This window comes from Eumetopias jubatus, unplaced genomic scaffold (genome assembly GCF_037043125.1).
Source record: "Eumetopias jubatus isolate StellerSeaLion01/CBP00866 unplaced genomic scaffold, mEumJub1_p1.0 scaffold_7, whole genome shotgun sequence".
NCBI classification, from domain to species: Eukaryota; Metazoa; Chordata; class Mammalia; order Carnivora; family Otariidae; genus Eumetopias; species Eumetopias jubatus.
The window spans coordinates 146068886-146093153 of NW_028274813.1; the positions used below are offsets into that span (position 1 = coordinate 146068886).

The window sequence follows — 24268 nt, forward strand, 5'->3', positions numbered from 1 at the left end:
TTGCCATATAGTTGCTCATAATATTCTAATTGTTTGTATTTTTTGGTGTTGGTTCTGATTTCTTCTCTTTCATTCATGATTTTATTGATTTGGGTCCTTTCTCTTTTCTTTTTGATAATCTGGCTAGGGGTTTATTGATCTTATTAATTCTTCCAAAGAACCAGCTACTAGTTTCATTATCTGTTCTATTGTTTGTTTTTATTTCTATGATTTCTGCTCTAATCTTTATTGCTGGATTTAGGCTTTATTTGCTGTTCTTTTCCCAGCTCCTTTAGGTTTAAGGTTAGGTTCTGTATTTGAGACTTTCCTTGCTTCCCGAGGAAGGCTTGTATTGCTATATACTTCCCTTTTACGATCAGCTTTACTGTATCCCAAGGGTTTTGAACTGTCATATTTTCATTTTCATTTCCTTCCACGTGTTTTTAAATTCTTTAATTTCCTGGTTGACCCATTCATTCCTTAGTAGGATGCTTTTAACCTCCAAGTGTTTGTGTTCCTTCCAAATTTTCTTTTGTGATTGAAGTTTTAAAGCATTATGATCTGAAATAGGCAGGGCATAATCTATTTTTTGGTACCAGCTGACACCTGATTTGTGACCCAGTATGTGATCTATTCTGGAGAATGTTCCATGTGTACTTGAGATGAATGTGTATTCTGTTGCTTTAGGATGAAATGCTCTGAATATATCTGTGAAGTCCATTGGTCCATTATGTCTTTCAAAGCCCTTGTTTCCTTGTTGATCTTCTGCTTAGATGATCTGCCCATTGCTGTAAGTGGGGTGTTAAAGTCCCCTACTATTATATTATTATCAATGTGTTTCTTTAATTTTGTTATTAGTTGGTTTATATGTTTGGCTGCTCCCATGTTAGGAGCATAAATATTTACAACTGTTCCATCTTCCTGTTGGATAGACCATTTAATTATGATATAGTGTCCTTCTTTATCTCTTATTACAGTCTTGGATTTAAAATCTAGTTTGTCTAGGGATGACTACTCTTTTTTTTTTATGCCCATTAGCATGATAAATGGTTCTCCACCCCCTCACTTTCAATCTGTAGGTGTTGCTGGATCTAAAATGAGTGTCTTTTAAGCAGCATATTGATAGGTCTTTTTTTTTTCTTAATACATTCTGATACCCTGTCTTTTTTTTAAATTTTTTATTATGTTAATCACCATACATTACATCATTAGTTCTTGATGTAGTGTTCCATGATTCATTGTTTGTGCATAACACCCAGTGCTACCCTATGTCTTTTGATTGGAGCATTTAGCCCATTTACATTCAGAGTTAATTATTGAAAGATACGAATTTAGTGTCATCGTATTACTTGTAAAGTCACACTGTTCCTGTAGATTGCCTCTGTTACTTTTCGGTCTTCGTTACTTTTGGGCTCTCTCTTTGCTCAAAGGATTCCCTTTAATATTTCTTGCAGGGCTGGTTTAGTGTTCACAAATTCCTTTGGTTTTTGTTTTCCTGGAAACTCTTTATTTCTCCTCTATTCTGAATGACAGCCTTGCTGGATAAAGTATTATTGGCAGCATATTTTTCCCATTTAGCACCTTGAATATATCATGCCAGTCCTTTCTGGACTGCCAGGTCTCTGTGGCCAGGTTTGCTGCCAGCCTTATGTTTCTACCCGTGCAGGTTCAAGACCTCTTGTCCCAAGTGGCTTTCAGGATTCTCTATTTCTGAAATTTGCAGGCTTCACTATTATATGTTGAGGGGTTGACCTATTTTTATTGATTTTGAGGGTGGGGCTCTCTGTTCTTTCTGGATTTGAACGTTTGTTTCCTTCCCCAGATTAGGGAAGTTCTCAGCTATAGTTTGTTCAAATAAACCTTCTGCCCCTCTCTCCATTTTCTGTGACCCCTATTATCCGGATATTATTTTGCTTTATGGAATCGCTAACTTCTTACAGTCTCCCTTTGTGATCCAGTAGTTGTCTTTCTTTTCGCTTCTTTATTTTCCATCATTTTGTCTCCTATAACACTGACTCTCTCCCCTGCCTCATTCATCCTCATTAGAGCCTCCATTTTTTACTGCATCTCAGTAATATCATTTTTTATTTTGTCCTGATTAGATTTTAGTTTTTATTTCTCCAGTAAGGGATTTTGTAGTGTCTCCTATGGTTTTTTCAAGCCCAGACAGTATCTTTATAATCACTTTAAATTCTAGTTCAGACATCTTAGTTGTATCCATATTTAAATCCCTGGCATTGAGTGCTACCCCCTGTTCTTTCTTTCATGGTGAATTTCTCCATCTGGTCATTATGTCCCGAAAAGAATAGAAGAAAGAGAAAAGACAACAATACCAACAAGAACAACAGAAAAAAATAACAAAACAAACCAGAAGAAAACAAAATCAAGACAAAATAAAAAATCAAACCACAATGAACTGAACGAAACAAAATACTAGATTCTGGATTTATTTTGCTCTGCTTGTTAAAAGAAACTAGATTTCAAAATAGGAAAGAAAGGAAAACACATATATATATATAATAAAGTATATAAAATATACAATGAATAGAAAGCAAATATATATATAATGTATATATAAAAATAAAGAATTGAAAAAATAAGAAAACAGAGAAAAAATAAAACTGAAAGACTAAAGAATAATAAAACAACTGCAAATGCTATATATTGTTTTCCCCAAGAGCTGAAGTTTTGCAGTTCTGTATGATAGGTAAATTTGGTGCTCGTTGGTTGTTCCTGCTGGTCTTCTGGGGGAGGGGCCTGTTGTGCTGATTCTCCGGTGCCCTTGTGGTGGGAAATTGCACCTTCCTTGTCGGGGGGCCAAGCTCAGTGTTAGTGGCTCCGGATTCCACTTCGTGGTGCTGTTTTGCTCCCTGATGGCTTTCAGTACCAATGGGGGGGAGGATGAAAATGGTGGCGCCCCACTCTCTAGCCCAGAGCTGAAAGTTTGTGCCCCCCACTCTTCAGTGAGCCCTCACAGAAAAGCAGTCATTCTTTTACATTAAAAGCCAGTTTTAAAAGGAAAGCTGAAATGGTCACAATGCAGAGGTTCCACAAGCTACATACTTACTGCCATGCCCCCAGACCTGCTTGCCAACCATCTGCAAACATGAGAGCCAAATTCAATACCTTCATGATGGCTTCTTTCACAAAACTGACCTGGAGATTAAAGCCACAGACAGAATACAGGCTCTGTAACTATGTTTGGACACTGACACCAACACTTTTATTTAATCTACATGAGTCACAAAAAAAGTTCATCAATGCAATGACAGCCTTCAATATAATATGGAAAGGTGCTAGGCTGTGAATAAGTGCACTTGGAATTAGGCCACCCATCTAATGCACTGTGACATAGGGAGTATTAGCAGCAAAGTCTGACCAACAGAGCAAGTCACCATTTCCTAGGATGGTTATTTGAATTCACCAACAAAAGGGAGGAAGTAGTCCAATGGCTGTAAATTGACTTAATCCCATACATTCTCACTAAGCTGGATGCACTTCCTGACTAAAGCACTATTATTCCACAACTGCAGACACAATTTTCCAATTGAATCCAAGTGCAGTAAAGGGTGCAGATGATCATAATACAGTTCTCATCTATTTCTCTTAGATATAATTTCTAGTAATATGGCACAAATTTGTAACTTTATTTGATTTGGTCATTCCTTATAGAATATTTTGCTTAGTAAGTATAAAATCTAGGTGGCCAAATCTGCAGATGACATCTCACATACCTTTTCTCTCAGCAAACATCGATCATGGATGGTTGACAAGTATCTATAATGAATCTTAATCAACTGATCTAAATCCTTGGCTTCTTCAACTTGATGTTGAAACTCCAGCCCTGTACTGTGAAGAATCTTGAAGAGAAAGATGAAAAGTTTAATTAGCAGACTTCTTTGAGGACTTGAATGCTAGACACAAAACTTTTTACCAACCTCTTCTACTCCTCTCAAATTCTTTCTTCAGTAATTACAACTGTAAAATTTACAAAGTACATGCTTTAAAGGCTGACATTCTTATCCTAGAATAATGGTGGGGCCAGTTCTTTAGGAAATCCATTTGCACAGTAAATGAATGCCTTACTTTGGACCAACAGACTATTCCTGGTGGGGAGGGGCAAATACATCAAATCACATACAAAATGCATTGGTTTTGTTTTGTTTGTTTAATTATCAGGTAAATTGAACTTACATGTTTTTATAAGTTCCAATGTTTTTATAATGATCTTTCTTTAAAAGGAGCATAGACATACTTTAACTAGAAAACAAGAAACAAGCAAAAACTTAACTTCCTACCATTTGCTCTCAATAATTAAGAGTTTAAGACTGCCTCTGAAAGCCAATGCATGGTAAGCAGAAAGCACCTCTGCCACATGCATCATGTCTAAAACACAGGCTTTAAAGGCTCACTTCTTCCAAATAAAATGAGTTTTAGAACTTGTATACAAATGAGTTTTTTTTAAAGCAACCATTTTAAATCCCAAATGAGTACTGTCTTCCAAGAATACTGCTATTGTTCAAATATCTGAACTCCTCTTCCAGACTTCCTCTAGATCTGGTTTTAAGATGTATAAGAAAAGCAGTTTCATTTACTTCATAATGGGTTGCTTCTTGTTTCTAAGAAAAAATATATAATCCGGCTGCATCTTCCTCCTTACACACACTAGCCTGACAGATTTTTGGCTGTTACTAAAATTTGAAGCCATTTTCCAGGGACAGATCTGTCACCACTGATAGTTTAAAAGTCTATACTGCAAGTTCTGAAGGCAATTCCAGAAGAGGAGCTCTGGGTACGCCCATCCCAAGAGGCTGCTGGACAGGAGGGACTCTCTGGATACACGTGCTCTGGCATGTTTAAAAAAACACTTCCCCCCACTGCCAATATTTATGATCAAATATTTTATGTGTGTTATTTTCATACTTATAGTCTACAAGTATTTTGTGGGCTCTTATAAATATATCAGAAGTAATCCAGACACAAACCCTGGTCATGATGTAGTTGTGTAAGCTGTTCACAAAGTGCATGAGCTTTACTCTCAAGAGGAACATACGATGAATCTGCTGTCTTATTGGTTCCTTTTGTGGTCCAAACTGAGCAGTTGTGGCTTGTTCACATAAAAGTCCTTCTCTGAGTTGTGGTTTTCCAGCAGTATTAGCTAGTTCTGTACAAGATTGAAAGAGCAGAGTCAGTGGGAAGAACATCTACTCAAATTCCACCCATGCCACTGTACAGGGGTGGGACTTCTGATGTGGTCATCAACCTGCAAAGGGCACTCTACAGGAGGCACATTAGGGACCCTGCCTTCAGTGTCTCTGGAAGGTAAAGCAGTGAAGTTCCCCTTATCACCATCATTAAAACATAAATGCCAAGTCCAAATACTTTGTCATGAAAATTTTTTTTGCATGATTTAAGAATATTTATTCTGGCTAAATTCCTCATCAAGCTGTTATATTTCAGACTGACTGCAGTACAATTCCCTGGTATTTCATTCAGGGAAGTTAATTTTGACAACTGTAAAACCTTTGCTATAAATACTTGTTATTTGGGCACTTGTGTATACATAAATAATGACCAAAGATCACCCACTTCTTTATTTCAGGGCTAAAATTCAATTATAATTTATCTGTTGAAAACAAATCTTACCACCAAATAGTAGAACATCCAGACTATATTTTGCCCACTTTATTTGCAATAAGAGAAGGAACACCTGATTATAAATTTTTTGACATTCCAAACTTATAACAATATCCACAGGCCATGGGATCTATGAAAACAAAAATAGAAAATTAGAGTAGAAAGTAACCTATTACTTGCATGTTGTAATTTTAATAGAAAACAATGTTCTTAAAAAACATATCAGCACATACCTTATAGCTCAGGGTCAGACCATCTAAGATATGAACAGGGAGTTTCTTCTTGGTTGTGTCAACATTTTCATAAGATATAGACAGACTAGATAAAGAAATTTCAGTTTTAGTTTGTGAAAGTACTATGCTCAAATAAAAATACTCTTTATATTTCGATAAAGGTTTTCTAGCATATATTCCAGAATAGGAATTTGGTTTTAGAAGAGGGTAAAGTTTTTAAATAATGGGTTTAGCTATGAAAGAAAAGAGACACTTATATGTAGTAAGTTAGGAAAAAAGTAGAAGTCAGGGAAGAAGATATAATGGTAATAGGCTGGGTGCTTAATTCTGATAAAATTCAGGCAACAGGCTCAGAAGATAGACCCTCTGCTGAGGGCAGTGGAGGGAGACTGCTCTCTTTGCCCTGGAGAGTGTGTGTGCAAGTCCATCAATAGCAATGGGGTCTGCTTCTAAAGCAAAGGTGTATACACACTGCTTCACCCACTCTTTCCTAACACTGGTTTGAATGTGACTCTCAATAGAAAGAAGCAACAAATGTGCATGGAAATGTTCTTGCACCAGGCACCACATGGACACTTAACTGCCCTTACTCATTTAATCCTCAGAGTAGTCCTGTCAGTGGACTGGGAAATGATGTAACTCTCCCACAGCATCATATGATGAAACCAGGATGCAGACCATGTAAGGTTTAAGTGTAACACAGAGGTGGGGAGGCAGCCTTACAACCAGAGATGGAAAGCAGTGTGTGACTTATAAATTAGCCAATTCATTCCATGTCACAGGCATTAGTCAGAATTTTTTTTAGCTTGTAAATTATGTGCATCCACTGAGTACTTAGTAGGCACTTACTGAATACCTTATTTGTCAGTCATCATGCCAAGCAGGTGAAAGAAAGTCAATCCCTTCTCCCCGTCTAGGGGCTCATAGCCCAGAGAATATCCCAGAGCAGACACAAGGTGCTGCACCAATTCAGGCCAAGCAGGACTTTGTAGGAGAGCAGACCACTGCCAGGCCATGCAAATGGAAGAGCACCTAACTGGAGGAAGCTATGAAGCAGGGAGAGTACAGCTCTTCAGCAAACAAGAAATATTCCAAATTCCTGAAATGGAAAGTGTGGTAGAAGAGAGAACATGATGTGTCTGTATGTGTACACGTACTAGAATTGAGGCTGGGAAATGAACCAGATAGTAAAACTTGCCCTCTCATGAGATGGAGCTCAGCCCATCTGTTATGAGGAGCCAACGAGGAATCTGAACACAACTGGTGGAGGGAGTTGCTGGTACCACTGTAGTCACTCTGGTGGCCCTGTCGGGGTCCAATGGAAGGGAGTGAAGTTGAGACACAGAGACAGTCAGGAGGTGTCAGAGAGGAGCTCTTGAGTGAGCACTGAGAGGTAAGGGGAAACGTTATCTAGGAGGCAGAACTGAACAACCAGGGAGGTGTAGGAGCTAGGACAGAGGAAGGAATCCAGGATGAGCCACACTGCCTTTGGACACTGGGATGAACAATGGTGCTCTACTAGAAGAGACAAAAGATTGTTTGGGATGAGACAATGACCTCAGTTTTGGATACATGACATTTGAGTGTAGTCACAAGCTGCTGGCTGTGTAGGCACCTAGGCTAAAGGTACTGATCTGCAGGTCACTGAAGCCATTAACTGGGACTGGAACTGTCGGAGGCAGGAGTGCTGACTGAGGCAGTAGAGCGAGAAGCTGTGCCAAAGGCAGGTGGGAAGCAAGAGGCCCACAAAGAGATTACAGAAAGAGTAGCAGGGATATGGGAGGGTTGTTAAGGCACGGATACTGGTCAGGGCAGGGGAGCAGCACTGGCACTGATGCTGGAATTGAGAGGGAGACTCGAGGGCCAGACTCAGAAAGCCTGAGGAGGCAGACAGCTGCTTAGAACATATGGAAGCCACAGCAGAAGGGGTCCCCGGGGGTGGCTCATTTCTCCTGAAATCTATGAATAGAATGCAATCTCAATAAAAATACCATCTAAGTTTTTGTTTTGGTGAGGCTAGACAAGTTGACAATAAAGTACATTTGGACAAATAAACAAGAATAGCCAGGAAAGCCCTATTATTAAAACAGGATGTTATTAGCACATGAATAAACAGAACAGGGAAACAGAATGGAAAATCTAGAAAGATACTCAAGTACATATGAAAACTTAATGATAAAGGGGCATGTCAAATAAATGCAGGAAAGATGGATTGTCTTTTTAAAGAAGTGATGGAAACCAATTAGTCATTTGGAAAAAGATAAAACTAGATCTATTTCTTTTTTAGCTGGATAAGTTCCAAATAGATCAATACCTAAATGTAAAAATACCTATTCAAGTATTAGGATAAAAGATGGGTGAATTTCTTTGTAACCTGCAAAGAAGTAAAACTTTCTTAACTCAAAATCTAGAAGTAGTAAGACAAAAGATTGATAAATTATAAAACTAAAAAAATCTACATGACCAAACAACAAAAAATTACTATACCATAAGCAGAATGAAAAGACAAATGTCGAATTGGGAAATGTATATAATATAAATAGCTTCTAAAAATGGAGAATAAGAGACCAATAACCTGATACTAACAGAAATGGTGGCAAAATATATGGATAGTTCACAATAAAAAATTTCAAAAATAAACATGGAAAGATGATAAAGCTCACTCATAATCAGAAAAATGTAAATGAAAACTATACTGAGATACTGTTTCTCATCAGACTGGCAAAATTCCAAAAGTCTGACAACATATTCTGTTGGTGAGGCTGTGGAGAAAGCCACTCTACACATTGCTGGTGGGAATCAGAAAGAATACAGGCCATATGAAAAGAAATTTGGGAACAGCTAGCAGAATTACACATAAATTTACCTTTTTACCTAGCAATCCCATTATAGGAATATATTCCAAAATTACACTGGCAAAAATATGAAGTGAGAGGTACGAAACTAGTTAGTCATTGCAGATATGCACAGGAGAAGAACAGAAACCCAAAGCCCACCAACAGGACAACTGACTGAAAATAATACAGTGGAAAGCCAGTCAACTGTAAAGGAGTAAGGATAAGCTCTCTAGCTTATAAATGGAGTGGGTGTGAGATACATTAGTAACATAAGAAAAATAAACCAAATGTCAGAGTAGGCAATGCATGGTACCTTTTGTACAACATGCAATGGTTGCCTAAAGGAAAGGGAGCAGGAACAGGAATAGAAGACAGATCTCCCTAGAAGTACCACTGTACCAATGATTTTAACTTAAGAAATATACAGCTGTTTATATAATTAAGAAACAAAATTGAATCAAGGAAAAAAAAAGCAGTTCCTAAAAGTAGAAAACTAAAACAAATGAACTTGACCCTATATTAAGTTGGTGGCATAATCACATGGAGAATTATTCCAAGTGACTTTGAACTAGACTATTCTGATGATTTGATAGTATAGGAAGAGAAAACAATCACAAACAGTAATTTAAACTCTCAGTGGACTTGTTGCTATTACTGTCACTTTGGAACTACTATTTATTATAGAATAAAAAAATCATTAGTCATGTCAGTGTGTTAATAAGCACTCAAGAGAAGAAATACAAAGGAAAATCAAAGAAGTGAAAACTAATCTTTAATATAAATTGGAAATATCAATATGAAATTATGATTATTCTTCCTACACATTTCAATTCTCTGTCCACTGAGAAAGCCCAGAAGTACTGACAATCCAATACTGATGAATACTCTGGCATGCAGATAAAGGGATTTTTAAGTCACCAAATAGATGGGACCAGTGCTCCTGGGAAAGGTGCACAAGCCTAAAGCAGGAGGTGCACAGGACAAGGCTGTACATCTGACTAGTCCTGAAAGTAAGGACACACTCTGAGATTACTAGGGTCATATGAAGGGGTACCCTCTGGGTAAAAATGCGAGTCTGAGCAATAAAAAAAAGAAAAATCGTAATAGACCGTGACATTAAATATACCAAATTCATGAATTTCTGCTGGTGGTGAAAAACCACTTTCCCTGGCTCCCTCCTGGGGTTGCTAGGCACCAATTTCTTCTTATGGAAAGAACCCAGCTGTTACTCTGCTTTTACTAACCACATAATTGATAAAAATTCTGTTTTTATGGAGGAATTAAAGGTAATAAAAAAGAATGACATAAAAATCAAAGAAATTAAAATAATCTACTAAGTAGATTAGGTAACCTGGCATGGCTGTGAGGAAAGGAATGCTTTGTCTGGCATATCATGTTCATTATTATGACTACTATTTTTTTTAAAGATTTATTTATTTGTTAGTTATGTTATGTCAGTCACCATACAGTACATCATTAGTTGTTGATGTAGTGTTCCATGATTCACTGTTTTCAAATAACACCCAGTGCTCATTGCAGTATGTGCCCTCCTTAATACCCATCACTGGGCTAACTCATCCCCCCACCCCCTTCCCCCCCTAAAACCCTCAGTTTGTTTCTCGGAGTCCATAGTCTCTCATGGTTTGTCTCCCACTCCGATTTCCCCCCCTTCATTTTCCCCTTCCTTCTCCTAATGTCCTCCATGCTATTCCTTATGATCCACAAATAAGTGAAACCATAGGATAATTGACTTTCTCTGTTTGACTTATTTCACTTAGCATAATCTCCTCTGGTCCCATCTATGTTGATGCAAATGTTGGGTATTCATCCTTTCTGATGGCTGAGTAATATTCCATTGTATATATGGACCACCTCTTCTTTATCCATTCGTCTGTAGAAGGGCATCTTGGCTCCTTCCAGTTTGGATATTGTGGACATTGCTGCTATGGACACTGGGGTGCGTATGGCCCTTCTTTTGACTACATCTGTGTCCTTGAGGTAAATACCAAGTAGTGCAATTGCTGGGTCATAGAGTAGCTCTATCTTTAACTTTTTGAGGAACCTCCACACTGTTTTCCAAAGTGGGTGTACCAACTTGCATTCCCACTAACAGTGTAAGAGGGTTCCCTTTTCTTTACAACCTCTCCAACATTTGTTGTTTCTTGCCTTGTCAATTTTTGCCATTCTAACTGGTGTAAGGTGGTATCTCAATGTGGTTTTGATATGAATTTCCCTGATGGCTAATAATGTTGAACATTTTTTTTCATGTGTCTTTTAGCCATTTGTATGTCTTCTTTGGAGAAGTGTCTGTTCATGTTTTCTGTCCATTTACTGACTTGTTTTTTGGGTGTTGAGTTCAAGAAGGTCTTTATAAATCTTGGATACCAGCCCTTTATCTGTAGTGTCATTTGCAAATATCTTCTTTGATTCCGTGGGTTGCCTCTTACTTTTGTTGGCTGTTTCCCCTACAGTGCAGAAGCTTTTTACCTTGAAGTCCCAAAAGTTTATGTTTGCTTTTGTTTCCCTTGCCTTTGGAGATGTGTCTTGAAAGAAGTTGCTGTGGCTGATGTCGAAAAGGTTACTACCTATGTTCTCCTCTAGGATTTTGATGGATTCCTGTCTCACATTGAGGTCTTTCATCCATTTTGAGTTTATCTTTGTGTATGGTGTAAGAGAATGGTCTAGTTTCATTCTTCTGTATATAGCTAATTTTCCCAGCACCATTTATTGAAGAGACTGTCTTTTTTCCATTGCATATTTTTTCCTGCTTTGTTGAAGATTAGTTGACCATAGAGTTGATGATCCATATCTGGAGTCTCTATTCTGTTCCGTTGGTCTATGTGTCTGTTTTTGCATCAGTACCACGCTGTCGTGGTGATCACAGCTTTGTAATATAGCTTGAAGTCAGGCAACGTGATGCCCCCAGCTTTTTCTTTTTCAACATTTCCTTGGCGATTTGGGGTCTTCTCTGGTTCCATACAAATTTTAGGATTGTTTGTTCTAGCACTTTGAAAAATGCCATTGGTATTTTGATCGCAATGGTGTTGAAAGTATAGATTGCTCTCAACAGAATACACATTTTAACAATGTTTATTTTTCTGATCCATGAGCATGGAATGCTTTTCCATCTTTTTTTGTCTCCTTTAATTTCTTTCATGAGTGTTCTGTAGTTTCTAGAGTATAGATCTTTTACCTATTTGGTTAGGTTTACTCTAAGATATCTTATCGTTTTTGGTGTTACTGTAAATGGGATCAATTCCCTAATTTCTCTTTCTACAGTTACATTAAGAAATCAGAAAGCAACTGATTTCTGTGCATTGATTTCGTATCCTGTACTGAATTGTTCTGTGAGTTCTAGTAATTTGGGGGTGGAGTCTTTTGGTTTTCCACGTAAAGTTTCATGTCATCTGTGAAGAGAGAGAGTTTGACTTCTTCTTTGCCAATTTGAATATCTTTTCTTTTTGTGGTCTGATTGCTGTTGCTAGGACTTCTAGTACTATGTTGAACAACAGTGGCCATAGGCATCCTTCTCGTGTTCCTGATCTTCAGGGAAAGGCTCTCAGCTTTTCCCCATTGAGGATGATATTCACTGTGGGCTTTTTGCAGATGGATTTGATGAACTTGAGGAATGTTCCCTCTATCCCTATACTCTGAAGAGTTTTAATCAGGAAAGGATGCTGTATTTTGTCACATGCTTTCTCTGCATCAATTGAGAGGACCATGTTGTCTTGTCTCTTCTAATAATGTGTTCTATCACCTTGATTGATTTGTGTTGAACCATCCTTGCATCCCAGGGATAAATCCCACCTGGTTGTGATGGATATAATCCTTTTAATGTACTGTTGGATCCTATTAGCTAGGATCTTCTTGAGAATTTTGGCATCCATATTCATCAGGGATACTGGCCTGTAATTCTCCTTTTTGGTGGGGTCTTTGCCTGGTTTTGGGATCACGGTAATGCTGGCCTCATAGAATGAGTTTGGAAGTTTTCCTTCTATTTTTTGAAACAGCTTCAGTTCTGAGAAGAGGTATTTTTTCTTCTCTGAATGTTTGGTAGAACTCCCCAGGGAATCCATCAGGCCCTGGACTCTTGTTTTTTGGGAGGTTTTTGATCACTGCTTCAATTTTGTTACTGGTTATTGGTCTATTCAGGTTGTCAATTTCTTCCTGTTTCAGTCTTGGCAGTTTATAGGTTTCCAGGAAGGCATCCATTTCTTCCAGGTTGCTTAATTTATTGGCATGCAGCTGTTGCTAATAATTTCTAATAATTATTTCTATTTCCTTGGTGTTAGTCATGATCTCTCCCCTTTCACTCATGATTTTATTAATTTGTGTCCTTTCTCTTTTCCTTTGGATAAATCTGGCCAGAGGTTAATCGACGCATTAATTCTTTTAAAGAACAAACTTCTAGTTTTGTTGATCTCTTCTACTGTTTTTCTGGTTTCTAATTCATTGATTTCTGCTCTAATCTTAATTATTTCTCTTCTCCTGCTTGGCTTAGGCTTTACTTATTGTTCTTTCTCCAGTTCTTCAAGGTGTAAAGTTGTGTATTTGGGATTTTTCTATTTTTTTGAGGAAGGCTTGGATGGCTATGTATTTCCCCCTTAGGATCGCCTCTGCCGTATGCCATAGCATTTGGACCGATGTGTTTTCGTTCTCATTGGTTTCCATGAATTGAGTTCTTCTTCAATTTCCTGGTTGATCCAATCATTCTTAAGCTGCATGGTCTTTAGTTTCCAAGTGTTTGAATTTCTTCCAAATTTTTTCTTGTGATTGAGTTCCAGTTTCAAAGCATTGTGGTCTGAGAATATGCAGGGGGTAATCTCAGTCTTTTGGTATCAGTTGAGACCTGATTTGTGACCCAGTATGTGGTCTATTCTGGAGAAAGTTCCATGTGCACTCGAGAAGAATGAGTATTCTGTTGTTTTAGGGTGGAATGTTCTGTATATATTTATGAGGTCCATCTGGCTCAGTGTGTCATTCAAAGGTCTTTCTTCTTTGTTGATCTTCTGCTTAGATGATCTGTCTATAGCTGAGAGTGGAGTGTTGAGGTCTCCTACTATTAAAGTACTATCAATAGGATTCTTTATTTTGGTTAACAATTGGCTTATATAGTTGGCTGCTACCATGTTGGGGGGGTAGATATTTACAATTAGTAGATCTTCTTGTTGGATAGACCCTTTAAGAATGATATAGTGTCCTTCTGTATCTCTTACTGCAGTTTTTAGCTTAAAATCTAATTTGTTTGATACGAGAATTATTACCCCAGCTTTCTTTTGAGGTCTGTTGGCATGAAAAATGGTTCTCCGTCCCCTCACTTTCAGTCCGGATATATGTTTAGGTTCAAAATGGGTCTCTTGTAGACAGCATATGGATGGGCATATCTTTTTATCCAATCTGCAACCCTGTGCCATTTCACGGGAGCATTTAGGGCATTCATGTTGAGAGTGATTGTTGAAAGATACGATTTTGTCATCATGTCGCCTGTGAAGACCTTGTTTCTATAGATTGTCTCTGTAAATTTCTGGTCTATATTAGTCTTGGTGTCTTTCTTCTTTTATAGAACCCTCCTTAATATTTCTTGCAGGGCCCGCTTGGTGGTCACATATTCTTTCAGTTTCTGCCGGTCTTGGAAGCTCGTCTCTCCAGCCATTCTGAATGACAGCCTTGCTGGATAAAGTATCCTTGGCTGCATGTTCTTCTCATTTAGTACCCTGAATATGCCTTGCCAGCCCTTTCTGGCTTGCCAGGTCTCTGTGGACAGGTCTGACATTACTCTGACGTTACACTGATGTTCCTCCCTCTGTACATAAGAAATCTCTTTCCCCTAGCCGCTTTCAAGATTGTTTCCTTGGATCTAAGATTTGCAAATTGTACAATTATATGTTGGGCAGTCGGTCTGTTCTCATTCATCTTGGGAGGGGTCCTCTCTGCCTCTTGGACACGAATGCTTGTTTCCTTCCCGATTAGGGAAATTCTCATCTATGATTTGCTCAAATATTTTTTCTAGACCTCTGTCTCTCTGCACCCCCTCAGGGATCCCAATAATTCTGACATGGAGCGTTTCATAGTGTCATTAATCTCTCTCAGTCTGATCTCTTGGGCTTAAACTGTTTTTCCCATGCCTCCTCGGTTTCCTTCTTTTTTATCATCTTATCCTCTAGCCCACTAATTTGTTCTTCTGCCTCATTTACCCCGGCTTTCAAGAGTATCCAGTTTAGACTGCATTTCATTCGTAGCATTTTCAAGTTCAGTCTGATTAGATCTCATTTTTGCACTTAGAGATTTTATATTGTTGTTAATTTTTTTCTCAAGCCTAGATATTGCTTTGATAATTGTTGCTCTGAAGTCAATTTCTGACATCTAGTTCTGTGGCAGAGGTCTAGTCTCTGATCCTTTTCTTCATTGGGGGTTCCTCCTCTTAGTCATTTTGTTGGGGCGTAGTTGAGGGAATTTACAGAATCCACATTATTTACCACACCCCAAGGAAGATGCACCTGTTTTATAGGGACCTTAGGGTTGTTGTCCTCTTGTTTTTCCAGCCTGTCTTCTGGGAGAGGGGCTTGCTGCACTGTTCTTCAGGCAACCCTGTTTGGGCAGAGTTGCCCTGCCCCCTCTGGGGGCAGGGGAATGTGGTCAGTGAAAACCAGGATTTTTGGGCTTTTGTTCTCTGGCAGCTTTCTACGTCTCCCCCCGAGAGTCAGAGCAGAAGTGACCGCATATAGACCTCTGTCTTGGAACAGGGAGATCACAGTCTGACCTTCACTGATCTCTCCAGGCCATATTGTCTCTGCTTCTGTCTGTGCTGCTAAAAAACCGCATCATTCTGGGTTGTGAGCCCCACTGCAGGCACTCCCGGTCCTTGCTTCCAGGTCTAGGCACATCTCTGCCCTTCGCGCTTCTAAAATCACCAGCCTCTCCCGGTTCGCACACATGCCCTGGAAGCTCCAGGTTTCAGTCTGTGGGTCTGCCCTAAAGTCCCTTCCCCACTGCTACCAGTCTCCCCAGCACAGGAGGCTTTTGCGCTGTGTTATTAAACATTCCCTGCTCCAGTGCTATGGCAGCTCCCTCCCCCTTCCATTTATCTTCTGATATCTGCCTGCAGAATCATGGCTCCCCACTTCATACCTCAAGACCAACTGCCAGAGATAATTCTGTTTGTAGAGATCCAGATATATCTTCTTAAATCTCAGGCTGATTTCATGGGTGTTCAGAATGCTCTGGTAGATATCCAGCTCAATTCAGGGGACTGGTTAAAATTGGGTCCCCTACTCCTCTGCCATCTTTTATCCCTCATTATGACTACCATTTTTGAAGGACCACTGAGGGAGCAGAGAAAGGGAGCCAAGTAAGAGAGCCAAGCAGGGACACAGAACAGGATAAAAGGATTGCCAAGCCGTGTAGAAGATGAGTCTCTGCTTCACAAAGATTTGGTAGTACCAACCCACAGACCTGGGTGAGTTGAATGTTCAGCAGGCAGACTGACAGGGAGACATGGTTGATTAGCTCCACAGTTGGGGATAAGTTGACATAACAGCTTGAGAGAGCCAAATCCTAACCAGTAGACCACCAGGGATGACATAACAGTTTGAAAAGATGCAACTCTGTCCATTAAGTGCTGGAATCTATTTCCCACCCCTGAACCTGGGCTGACCTGTGACAGCACGTGGTGGAAGTGAAGGTCTGTGAAGCCTGGAGCTCAGGCCTCAGCAGGCCCTGAGGGTTCTGCTCTGTCTCAGAACATCGCCTAAGACTCCTACGTAAGGAGGCCAGCTGGAGGGCAAGGCCAGTGGAGCAGAGGATGCCACACCCAGTGGCTAGCACTGACTCCCGTCCTGTGAAGGAAGCCATGAACCCCGACAGCCTATATGGCCCCATCTCAACATCTCCTCTTGCTTAGTGGGCAAGTCAGTTATCTTCTGCCTCAGTTTTCTAATATGAAAAATGATATTATTATAACTCATAGGGTTAGTGTGAGGATTAAATAATATATGTAAAAATTCATAGAAGAGTTGTTACACATGGATTATTTTATATTATTTTAAAATAAAAAGGTGCCTCCTATATTTTACCGTGAACTATCTTCAGGATAACGTTGTCCTACTGCTTCTTGAAGCTGGACATTAAGAAAAGACACATTCTGCCAGGTTTCCTTTTCTCTTATTTTATCAAAAATTGATGTATAGAAGTCGTACATGGTATCTCCACCTTCCATTAAGAAAAAATTTCTCATGGCCTGCAAATACTCAACCAACCTAAATGGAGAGAAAATAAGAGACAGAAATATCTTAAACTCATGAGACAGAATTCTGGATCAGTACCAGTTTTTGTACACTACTAATTTTGAAACAGGTTTACATTCTACATTTACTAAAAAACAGGAACATTAACACATTTTAAAGACTTTTAAAATAACAAAAATAGTATATGGTTGCCTTTATATAACATTGTAGAAAGATGGGAAAAGTCAAAGTGTAACAAACTAGTTAGTCCAAATCCTGCTATTCATAGTGAATTTCTACTGTTAATATTTGGGGTATTTCTTTCCCATCTTTTATTCTATGCATCAAAAAAATATAGTTTGCATATTATATATCCTGCTTTTTAAGCTTTAAGAACATTTCACATTATTTAAAATTCTGGATAAACATAATTTGTATGAACTTTATAAAATTCATACATGACATGGATATGCCGTTACTTAAAGAACCAATCATTCATTACTAAGTAATTTCATGTTCTTCCCTCTGACAGCAAACTTTCTGATGGGTATTTTTGTGCAACATGCTTTTTATGTATTTCTTTCAGGACAGAGTCTTAGATACAAAGGATTAAATTTTGCAATATAATAATGTGAAACACTGATAGTTCATTCTCTCAAAAGAAAACTGTTTACCAAATACCCATTTCCTACTCTGTTAAAATTAATAATTAACTTGAAATACAGGTTTAAGATAATTTCAACTGTTCTTAAAGTACAATAAACTACTGACTACTTCCAAAACTAAACTACTCCCTTATACCTGTAATCTTTTTTTAGAGTTCGCATGAGGTTTCCACAGCACTCTAGATATTGCTTATCAATATGAAGATAGAGGCAAGATCTCAGTGTTAACTCAAAAGTCTGGCAGGTCACAGATTCTGATGATCTATCCACACATATATCTCCACCAGCAAACTTCTCATGAAAGTCACTCTGTTCCAAATACAACCTTTAAGATAAAAATGTATCTTTTTTATGAGCTGCTGTCAACAGAATTCCCTTAATCAAAACTTCAGAGTCCTATTTTTACATTTAGTCTTAAAATTACCACCTATTACAGAAAGAAACTCTTCCCCCCAAAATATCCTTCAGTGAAAGTTTTTCAGCCACTTTTGCCTTAGGGGTCAAGTACTGAGTAGGTCTTTTTAGCCAGTGGGCCTCAGGCAGTGAATAGTGGCCATTAGACAATAGGGTGGCTGTGTGGGTATTAATGACTTACTTCATAGTGCCTAAGAGCCAAGATGCATTTTAAGCAGGGTGAGTGTGTGTGCATGCACGCATGCGCATGTTTATGTGTATCTATGCCTGCACATGACCCAGACTTTCAGAAATATCTTCTGTATGAGTAACGGCAACTCCGAATGGATATAGAGCACATGAAAGCCTGTGGGCTTTAATAAACAAGGAGGCCAAATCGAATGCAATGTCTTCTTGCAATTCATTAGAAAGGATAAACTACAAAGGTTTTTATTTTTAAGGGTGGAAAGCCCTACCTGGCAAAAATAAACGGTTACTAAATAGTAACTGCACAGATTCTGCTATTTCAATCATCCAAAATCTTGCAGGTATGTATCACCTTGCAAAGTTAATTGCCAGGAGTGGATCATGAACATCATCCAGTTCAAGATGCCTTTCAGCAATGGACTGCATCTTAATTAGGTTCTCTTTGGTCACCTGCTGCTCAGTGAAGACCTGTGCAGTGGAATCTCCATGTCGAAGACGCGACTGCACAGATTCCAGAAACAGGGTATACAAGCTTTTTCTTTCTGCATCTGAAACATAAAGAAATATGTACAGTGAATTATGTTCTGGTAAATAATAGTAACATCAAGAAATATTAAGTAGTTTTATCTTAATATAGCCTGGTATTTTTCCTTTGGCCTATGAGAGTCTATCCCCTTTCTTTACTTCTATAGTACACTACAACTAAATAATTTTATATCTTGTTAGACAACTGTCAAGTTCATAAACATTCAAAGTATAAGCTAATTTTTTCTGAACAGAGTAATACCGTAAGCAGGATGCTTAAAAGTTATCACCATAGTGGATAGCACATTTCACTGGGGAAAACACTTCTGACAGTGGCCCTGGAAGCTTGTTACATTTTATTATTCAGTCAAAAAGTAAATATTCTGCAAAGTGAAAGTATTATTTAAATACAATAACACAAAGTAATGTAACATTAAGGTGATTTACAAACAAATAATTAAGGTCACATATATACCTTTCAAGTCTTTTTAGTCAGTTGATAAAACTTGAAGTATATTACTTAAATTATATCAAAAAAGGCCATAAATCATATCAAGATTTTCTCAAAATCTATGATCAAGTCTGAATTGCTAAACCAACAAATTCCTATCTACCAGGGTTTATATTTATGGTCCTCAACAGCTAAATGCCACACTACATTAAGAAATGCCAGAAAATTATTTTTTAAAGGACTAGTTTTAAGGAATCAAGACAAAGGAAAAAGCATGTGGAACTTATTATCACTGCTATCACTGCCTTTGAAACACAGTGCTAAAAGTTTCCAGGGAGGACAATCTTTTCAATCAGGAGCAGTAATTTGATCAAGGTGATAATTTCCACAAAAATAAAAGGCTTTGATAATTTTCAAACTACAAAATAATTACTATCTATCTCAGGATGACAAGAGTAAAGAGAACAGTTGCCTGAATGCTGAAGGATACATGAAGAAGGAACCTGCTACCTCTGGCTGTGTCCTGGGATGTGGTGCTCTCCACACACTGCAGGTTCTTCAGCAGCTGCATTGACTTGCCAGCCATAATTATCTGCTTAAGGACAGGTTTGAGGAAGGACACCATGGTATGCTGCCTGCTGGAGGGCCCCTGGTCACTGCCAGAACTTGCACTAGCATTATCACTCATTTTTTCTTCATTTTCTGTCTTTTCCGATACACTGTATAGTGTATAAGTTGCATACCAAAAGTCTCTGTGATTTACTGGAACATTTTTGTTTCTATAGAGATTCAAAAGAATTTTAAAATTCAATTCTGCAGTAAAAACAATATATCTGTTCTAGCTTAGGTATATTGTACAGACATTCCAAAACACAGTAATATCAATTACTAGTAAAATGAAGCAATCTTCAGGCAAAATGGGGCAGACTTTTTATTTGACTTCAGTTTAACACAGAAAAGTAGTTAAATACTCTGAATGGCACAGGTAAAATTTAAGTAGGACGTTTTTGAATTGGAATTAAACAAAATATGATCACTTTGGTTCTCTTTAGAGGTAGAATAAAAATTTACCTATTTGCCATTTCCTATAAAAGTAATCTCCAGACTTCTGCATCTTCTTTTCTATATAATTTTTTTTTTTAATGTAGGCTCCACACCCAGTATGTCCAGCCCAACATGGGGCTTGAACTCAAGATCCTGAGATCAAGACCTGAGCTGAAATCAAGAGTTGGTTGGACACTTGACAGACTGAGACACCCAGGTGGCCCTCAACATAGATTTTTTTTTTTAAGATTTTATTTATTTGTCAGAGAGCAAGCGAGCACAAGCAGGGGGAGCAGCAGGCAGAGGGAGAAGTAGACTCCCGCTGAGCAGAGAGCCAGACTCGGGACTCGATCCCAGGACCCTGGGATCATGACCTGAGCCAAAGGCAGATGCTTAACCAACTGAGCCACCCAGGCGTCCCTCCACATAGATTCTTAACTGGACTGCTTTTAACAGTGAAACAATGGTCACTCATCACTTTTTTTTTTTAAAGATTTTATTGATTTATTTGACAGAGAGAGACATAGCGAGAGAGGGAACACAAGCAGGGGGAGTGGGAGAGGGAGAAGCAGGCTTCCCGCTGAGCAGGGAGCCTGATGCGGGGCTCGATCCCACGACCCTGGGATAATGACCTGAGCCGAAGGCAGACGCTTAATGACTGAGCCACCCAGGCGCCCCTCACTCATCACCCTTTAAGAACAACCAGAATCCCATTTTCACAAAAATTATCATGCAAGATCAATGAAAAACAATGTTAACGACAGACATGATTAAGTTAGAGAAGGCCTGCTAATTTATATGAGCACTGTGTAAACAAGGTTATCCTTTCAGAACTGTAAGGACTTAATGTTCTCCTTCCTGATGAGTTAAATGGATAACTATCCATAAAAACCATACATCTAAACAGAGTGCATAACTGAAAACCGAGTTAAGAGAGTTCTGTGTTGCAGTTTGTATGATTCTGTTCAGAAAAATCAGTTAACTGAAGGGGAAATCATAGTAAGTGAATTATGATTTTCCCTAATTGTTTTATTAAATACTATACTAAAAAGGTTAATAAAAAAATCTAGCTAATTTGAATAAATATATTAGAGGAATATTTTATAATATTTTCATATTTTTATCCTATCGATAACTTATAATAGGAATTAGTTGAAGCCATTTGATATCACCTAAATTCATTTTATGGGAAGCAATATGCCTTTTATACTACCAGCCAACCATAAACACACTACCATTTAAAAAACAGAATTTGCTAGGAAAAGCTGTAAACTGACATAATAAAACTTGGAAACATATTTTTTTGGTACCTGACATTTCCTATAAAAATGCAAAATAACTTGTTTATGGTAAAAACACAGCTTTGTCACTCACACTGGTCTCCCTCAGACCTGAACTAACAAAAGTACGTGATTTTCCTGTGAGAGAAGAGAGGTACAAGCAGCGCCCCATATTTCCCAATCTGTGTGTGGGACCCGACCTCTGAATGATGAACTCCCTAGCGCAGTCACAGAGGTGCCCATGCACGATCCACTCATCCACAATCTGCAGGTAGGGTCGCACTGTTTCCACCCAGAGAGAGAACAGCAGTGAGACCTGAGGACAGAGTGTGCATAGTCAATTCTTGGAACTCCCTTGTCTATGGATAAATGAGGTTTAAACATTTCTGATACACGTTCTTTGTTGTTTTTTTTTAAGAGAGGGAGAGAAAGAGAGCATGTGCACGAGGCAGGGGGTGCAGAGAGGGAGAGAGAATATTAAGCAGGGGGCTTGATCTCACAACCCTGAGGTTATGACATGAGCCAAAATCAAGTGAGATGTTTAACCAACTGAGCCACCCAGGCGCCCCTCTGAAACACCTTTTAAAAGGTGATCGGATTTCTGTTTTTTGACACAAAGAAATTAAAAATCCAAAACATACTCTATAAAATCCTTATGAAAACTCACCTAAATATGAAATGACCACATTGTCTGTAGTCCATACAAGGACTCTCTTGAGAGTGAAAGTTAAAGAGGGACAACAGTTCTAAGCTGGATAGTAGAAACTGAGATACAGCTATCCTATCTAAAGCATGCTATTAACAAAATGTCCATTAAGAATGAGGAAATGATTTCATTCTATAGGTCCCGGTAGGAAAAAAACTGCATAGCTGAAAGAAATCAACCTGTTTTATACTGAAATGCAGTACCAAAATGGTGGGAAAACAAAATTGCATGAACAAACTAGGAAACACACCCATAATGTGTATCCAAACAAATATGCAGCTTTCTAGATTCTAGTTTCTAGATTCCAGTCTCTTGTTATTTTTTTAAATTGTGGCAAAAAAAAGTAACACAAAAATATACTATATTAAGCATTTTTAAGTGTACAATTCAGTAGTGTTAAGTATATTTATATTATTGTGAAAACAGATCTCTGGCATTATGCTGCAAAACTGAAACTATACCTATTAAACATCTTCCCCTTTCTCCTCTTCCCAGTCTGTGGCAGCATCATTCTACTTTCTGTTTCTATGAATTTGACTACTCTAGATACCTTATATAATAGATTTGTATTTTTATTGAAAAAAGAGTTATTGCAAATATCTATAGAAGCCAGCTAGGTATTTTTCACATCTTGCTTTTATGTTTTGTTTTGTCCTTGCTGCATCCTCCCCATGATCTCTGTGATTAAAGCCAAGCCAGTTTCCTGTAGCCTTGAATTTAGAAGCTAATTTAAAAACTCTGAACAGCTGTCTGACACAGTGTGATTTAAGCACTATTTTTACAAAGAGCTATAACAGGCTATCTACCACTCCTTTGGCTGAACAGAATGGAATCATACAACTTAGGACAAAGGTCTTACATACCGTTTGCTCAGAGGCTTCTCCAACATTGTCATATTCAAGAATGGCCTTGTACAGTGTGTTGAGTAGGTGAGATGCCCGAACAACATTTCGAGTGTCAGGTGGAACTTCTGCTACTCCAGTACTAAATACTTTATGCAGAACTTTGAGCTGAGCCAGTCGAGGTGACAACTTGTCCACGACTATGGCAAGAGTTATCGTAGTGTCTGCAAAATATTAAGAAATCAAAGTCATTAGCAAGGAAGATTATCTGTACTGAGAATGTGATATAAATGCTAAGTCACTTATGGAAAGGCATGGCAAACTGGAGGGTGGTGGGTTTTAATCTCACATCATAAGGAGCTAATTTCCCTAAAGAAAGAAAAAAACAGCTCAGAAGACAAATAATGTATAAAAGAACTGACAGTTAAGGGGAAAGAAAATAAAAGTGATTCTTAAACATATAGAGATACTTGACCTCAATTATAAAAGAAAAATTAAAACTATACCCGGCAAATAAAAAACAGACTTCAGGGGGCTACTCTATTAGTGAGGGGGTGGTTACTACAAAGAACAAGTTTTTTCATGGGGATGGCAGAACTCTGTATCCTGAAGATGGAAGTGAATACACGAATATACAAATATATACCTGTGATAAAGTATAACTATACATGAAGATATTACTCCCCTCCCCACAAAATAGCAAGTACCTGCAAAACTGGTGAAACTCATGTCAGGTCTGCAGATCAATTAATGTATTGTGCCAATGTCAATTTCCTAGTTTGGATAACATAATATAATTATGTTAAGGCGGGAATTATTGGGGGAAGTTGGGTGATGGGAACCCGGGACTTCTGGGTACTGTTTTTTGTAGTAGTTGAAAATGAAAGTAGAGGGCAGGCAGAAGCTGACACTGGTTACCATTTTATACCTGTTTGATAACACACTGTTGATAACACACTGTTGGCAAGAGTGTGAGGAAACAGGTATTCATATACATTGCTGGCAACTATTCTCTATGGAGAACCATGTAGTAATATGTATCAAAGTCACACATGCCATTACATACTCTTTAACCTAGGAATTCCATTAAGAATTTACGCTATAGGGATGGGAAAAGATGGCGAGAGGTAGGGGACCCTATTTCAACCGATCCCCTGAATTTAGCTGGATATCTACCAAACCATTCTGAACACCCACGAAATCAGCCTGAGATGTAAGAATATAAATCTAGATCTCTACAAACAGAA

General features: G+C 38.3%; 1 protein-coding gene across 3 annotated transcripts in view; it reads right to left on the minus strand.

Annotated features, from left to right (window-relative positions):
* Positions 1–24268, minus strand: part of TUBGCP5 (tubulin gamma complex component 5) — a 103147-nt gene that overhangs the window by 11511 nt on the left and 67368 nt on the right. For all 3 annotated transcript variants that reach the window (XM_028087279.2, XM_028087280.2, XM_028087277.2), the window contains exons 11-21: positions 23043–23245; positions 21674–21789; positions 19660–19928; positions 18526–18721; positions 17710–17898; positions 16759–16941; positions 5850–5934; positions 5626–5746; positions 4965–5143; positions 3714–3839; positions 3047–3135 (exon numbers count right to left, since the gene is read on the minus strand). In XM_028087279.2, coding sequence (XP_027943080.1) covers positions 3047–3135; positions 3714–3839; positions 4965–5143; positions 5626–5746; positions 5850–5934; positions 16759–16941; positions 17710–17898; positions 18526–18721; positions 19660–19928; positions 21674–21789; positions 23043–23245 — 1756 coding nt within the window. The remainder of the gene's footprint in view (positions 1–3046; positions 3136–3713; positions 3840–4964; positions 5144–5625; positions 5747–5849; positions 5935–16758; positions 16942–17709; positions 17899–18525; positions 18722–19659; positions 19929–21673; positions 21790–23042; positions 23246–24268) is intronic.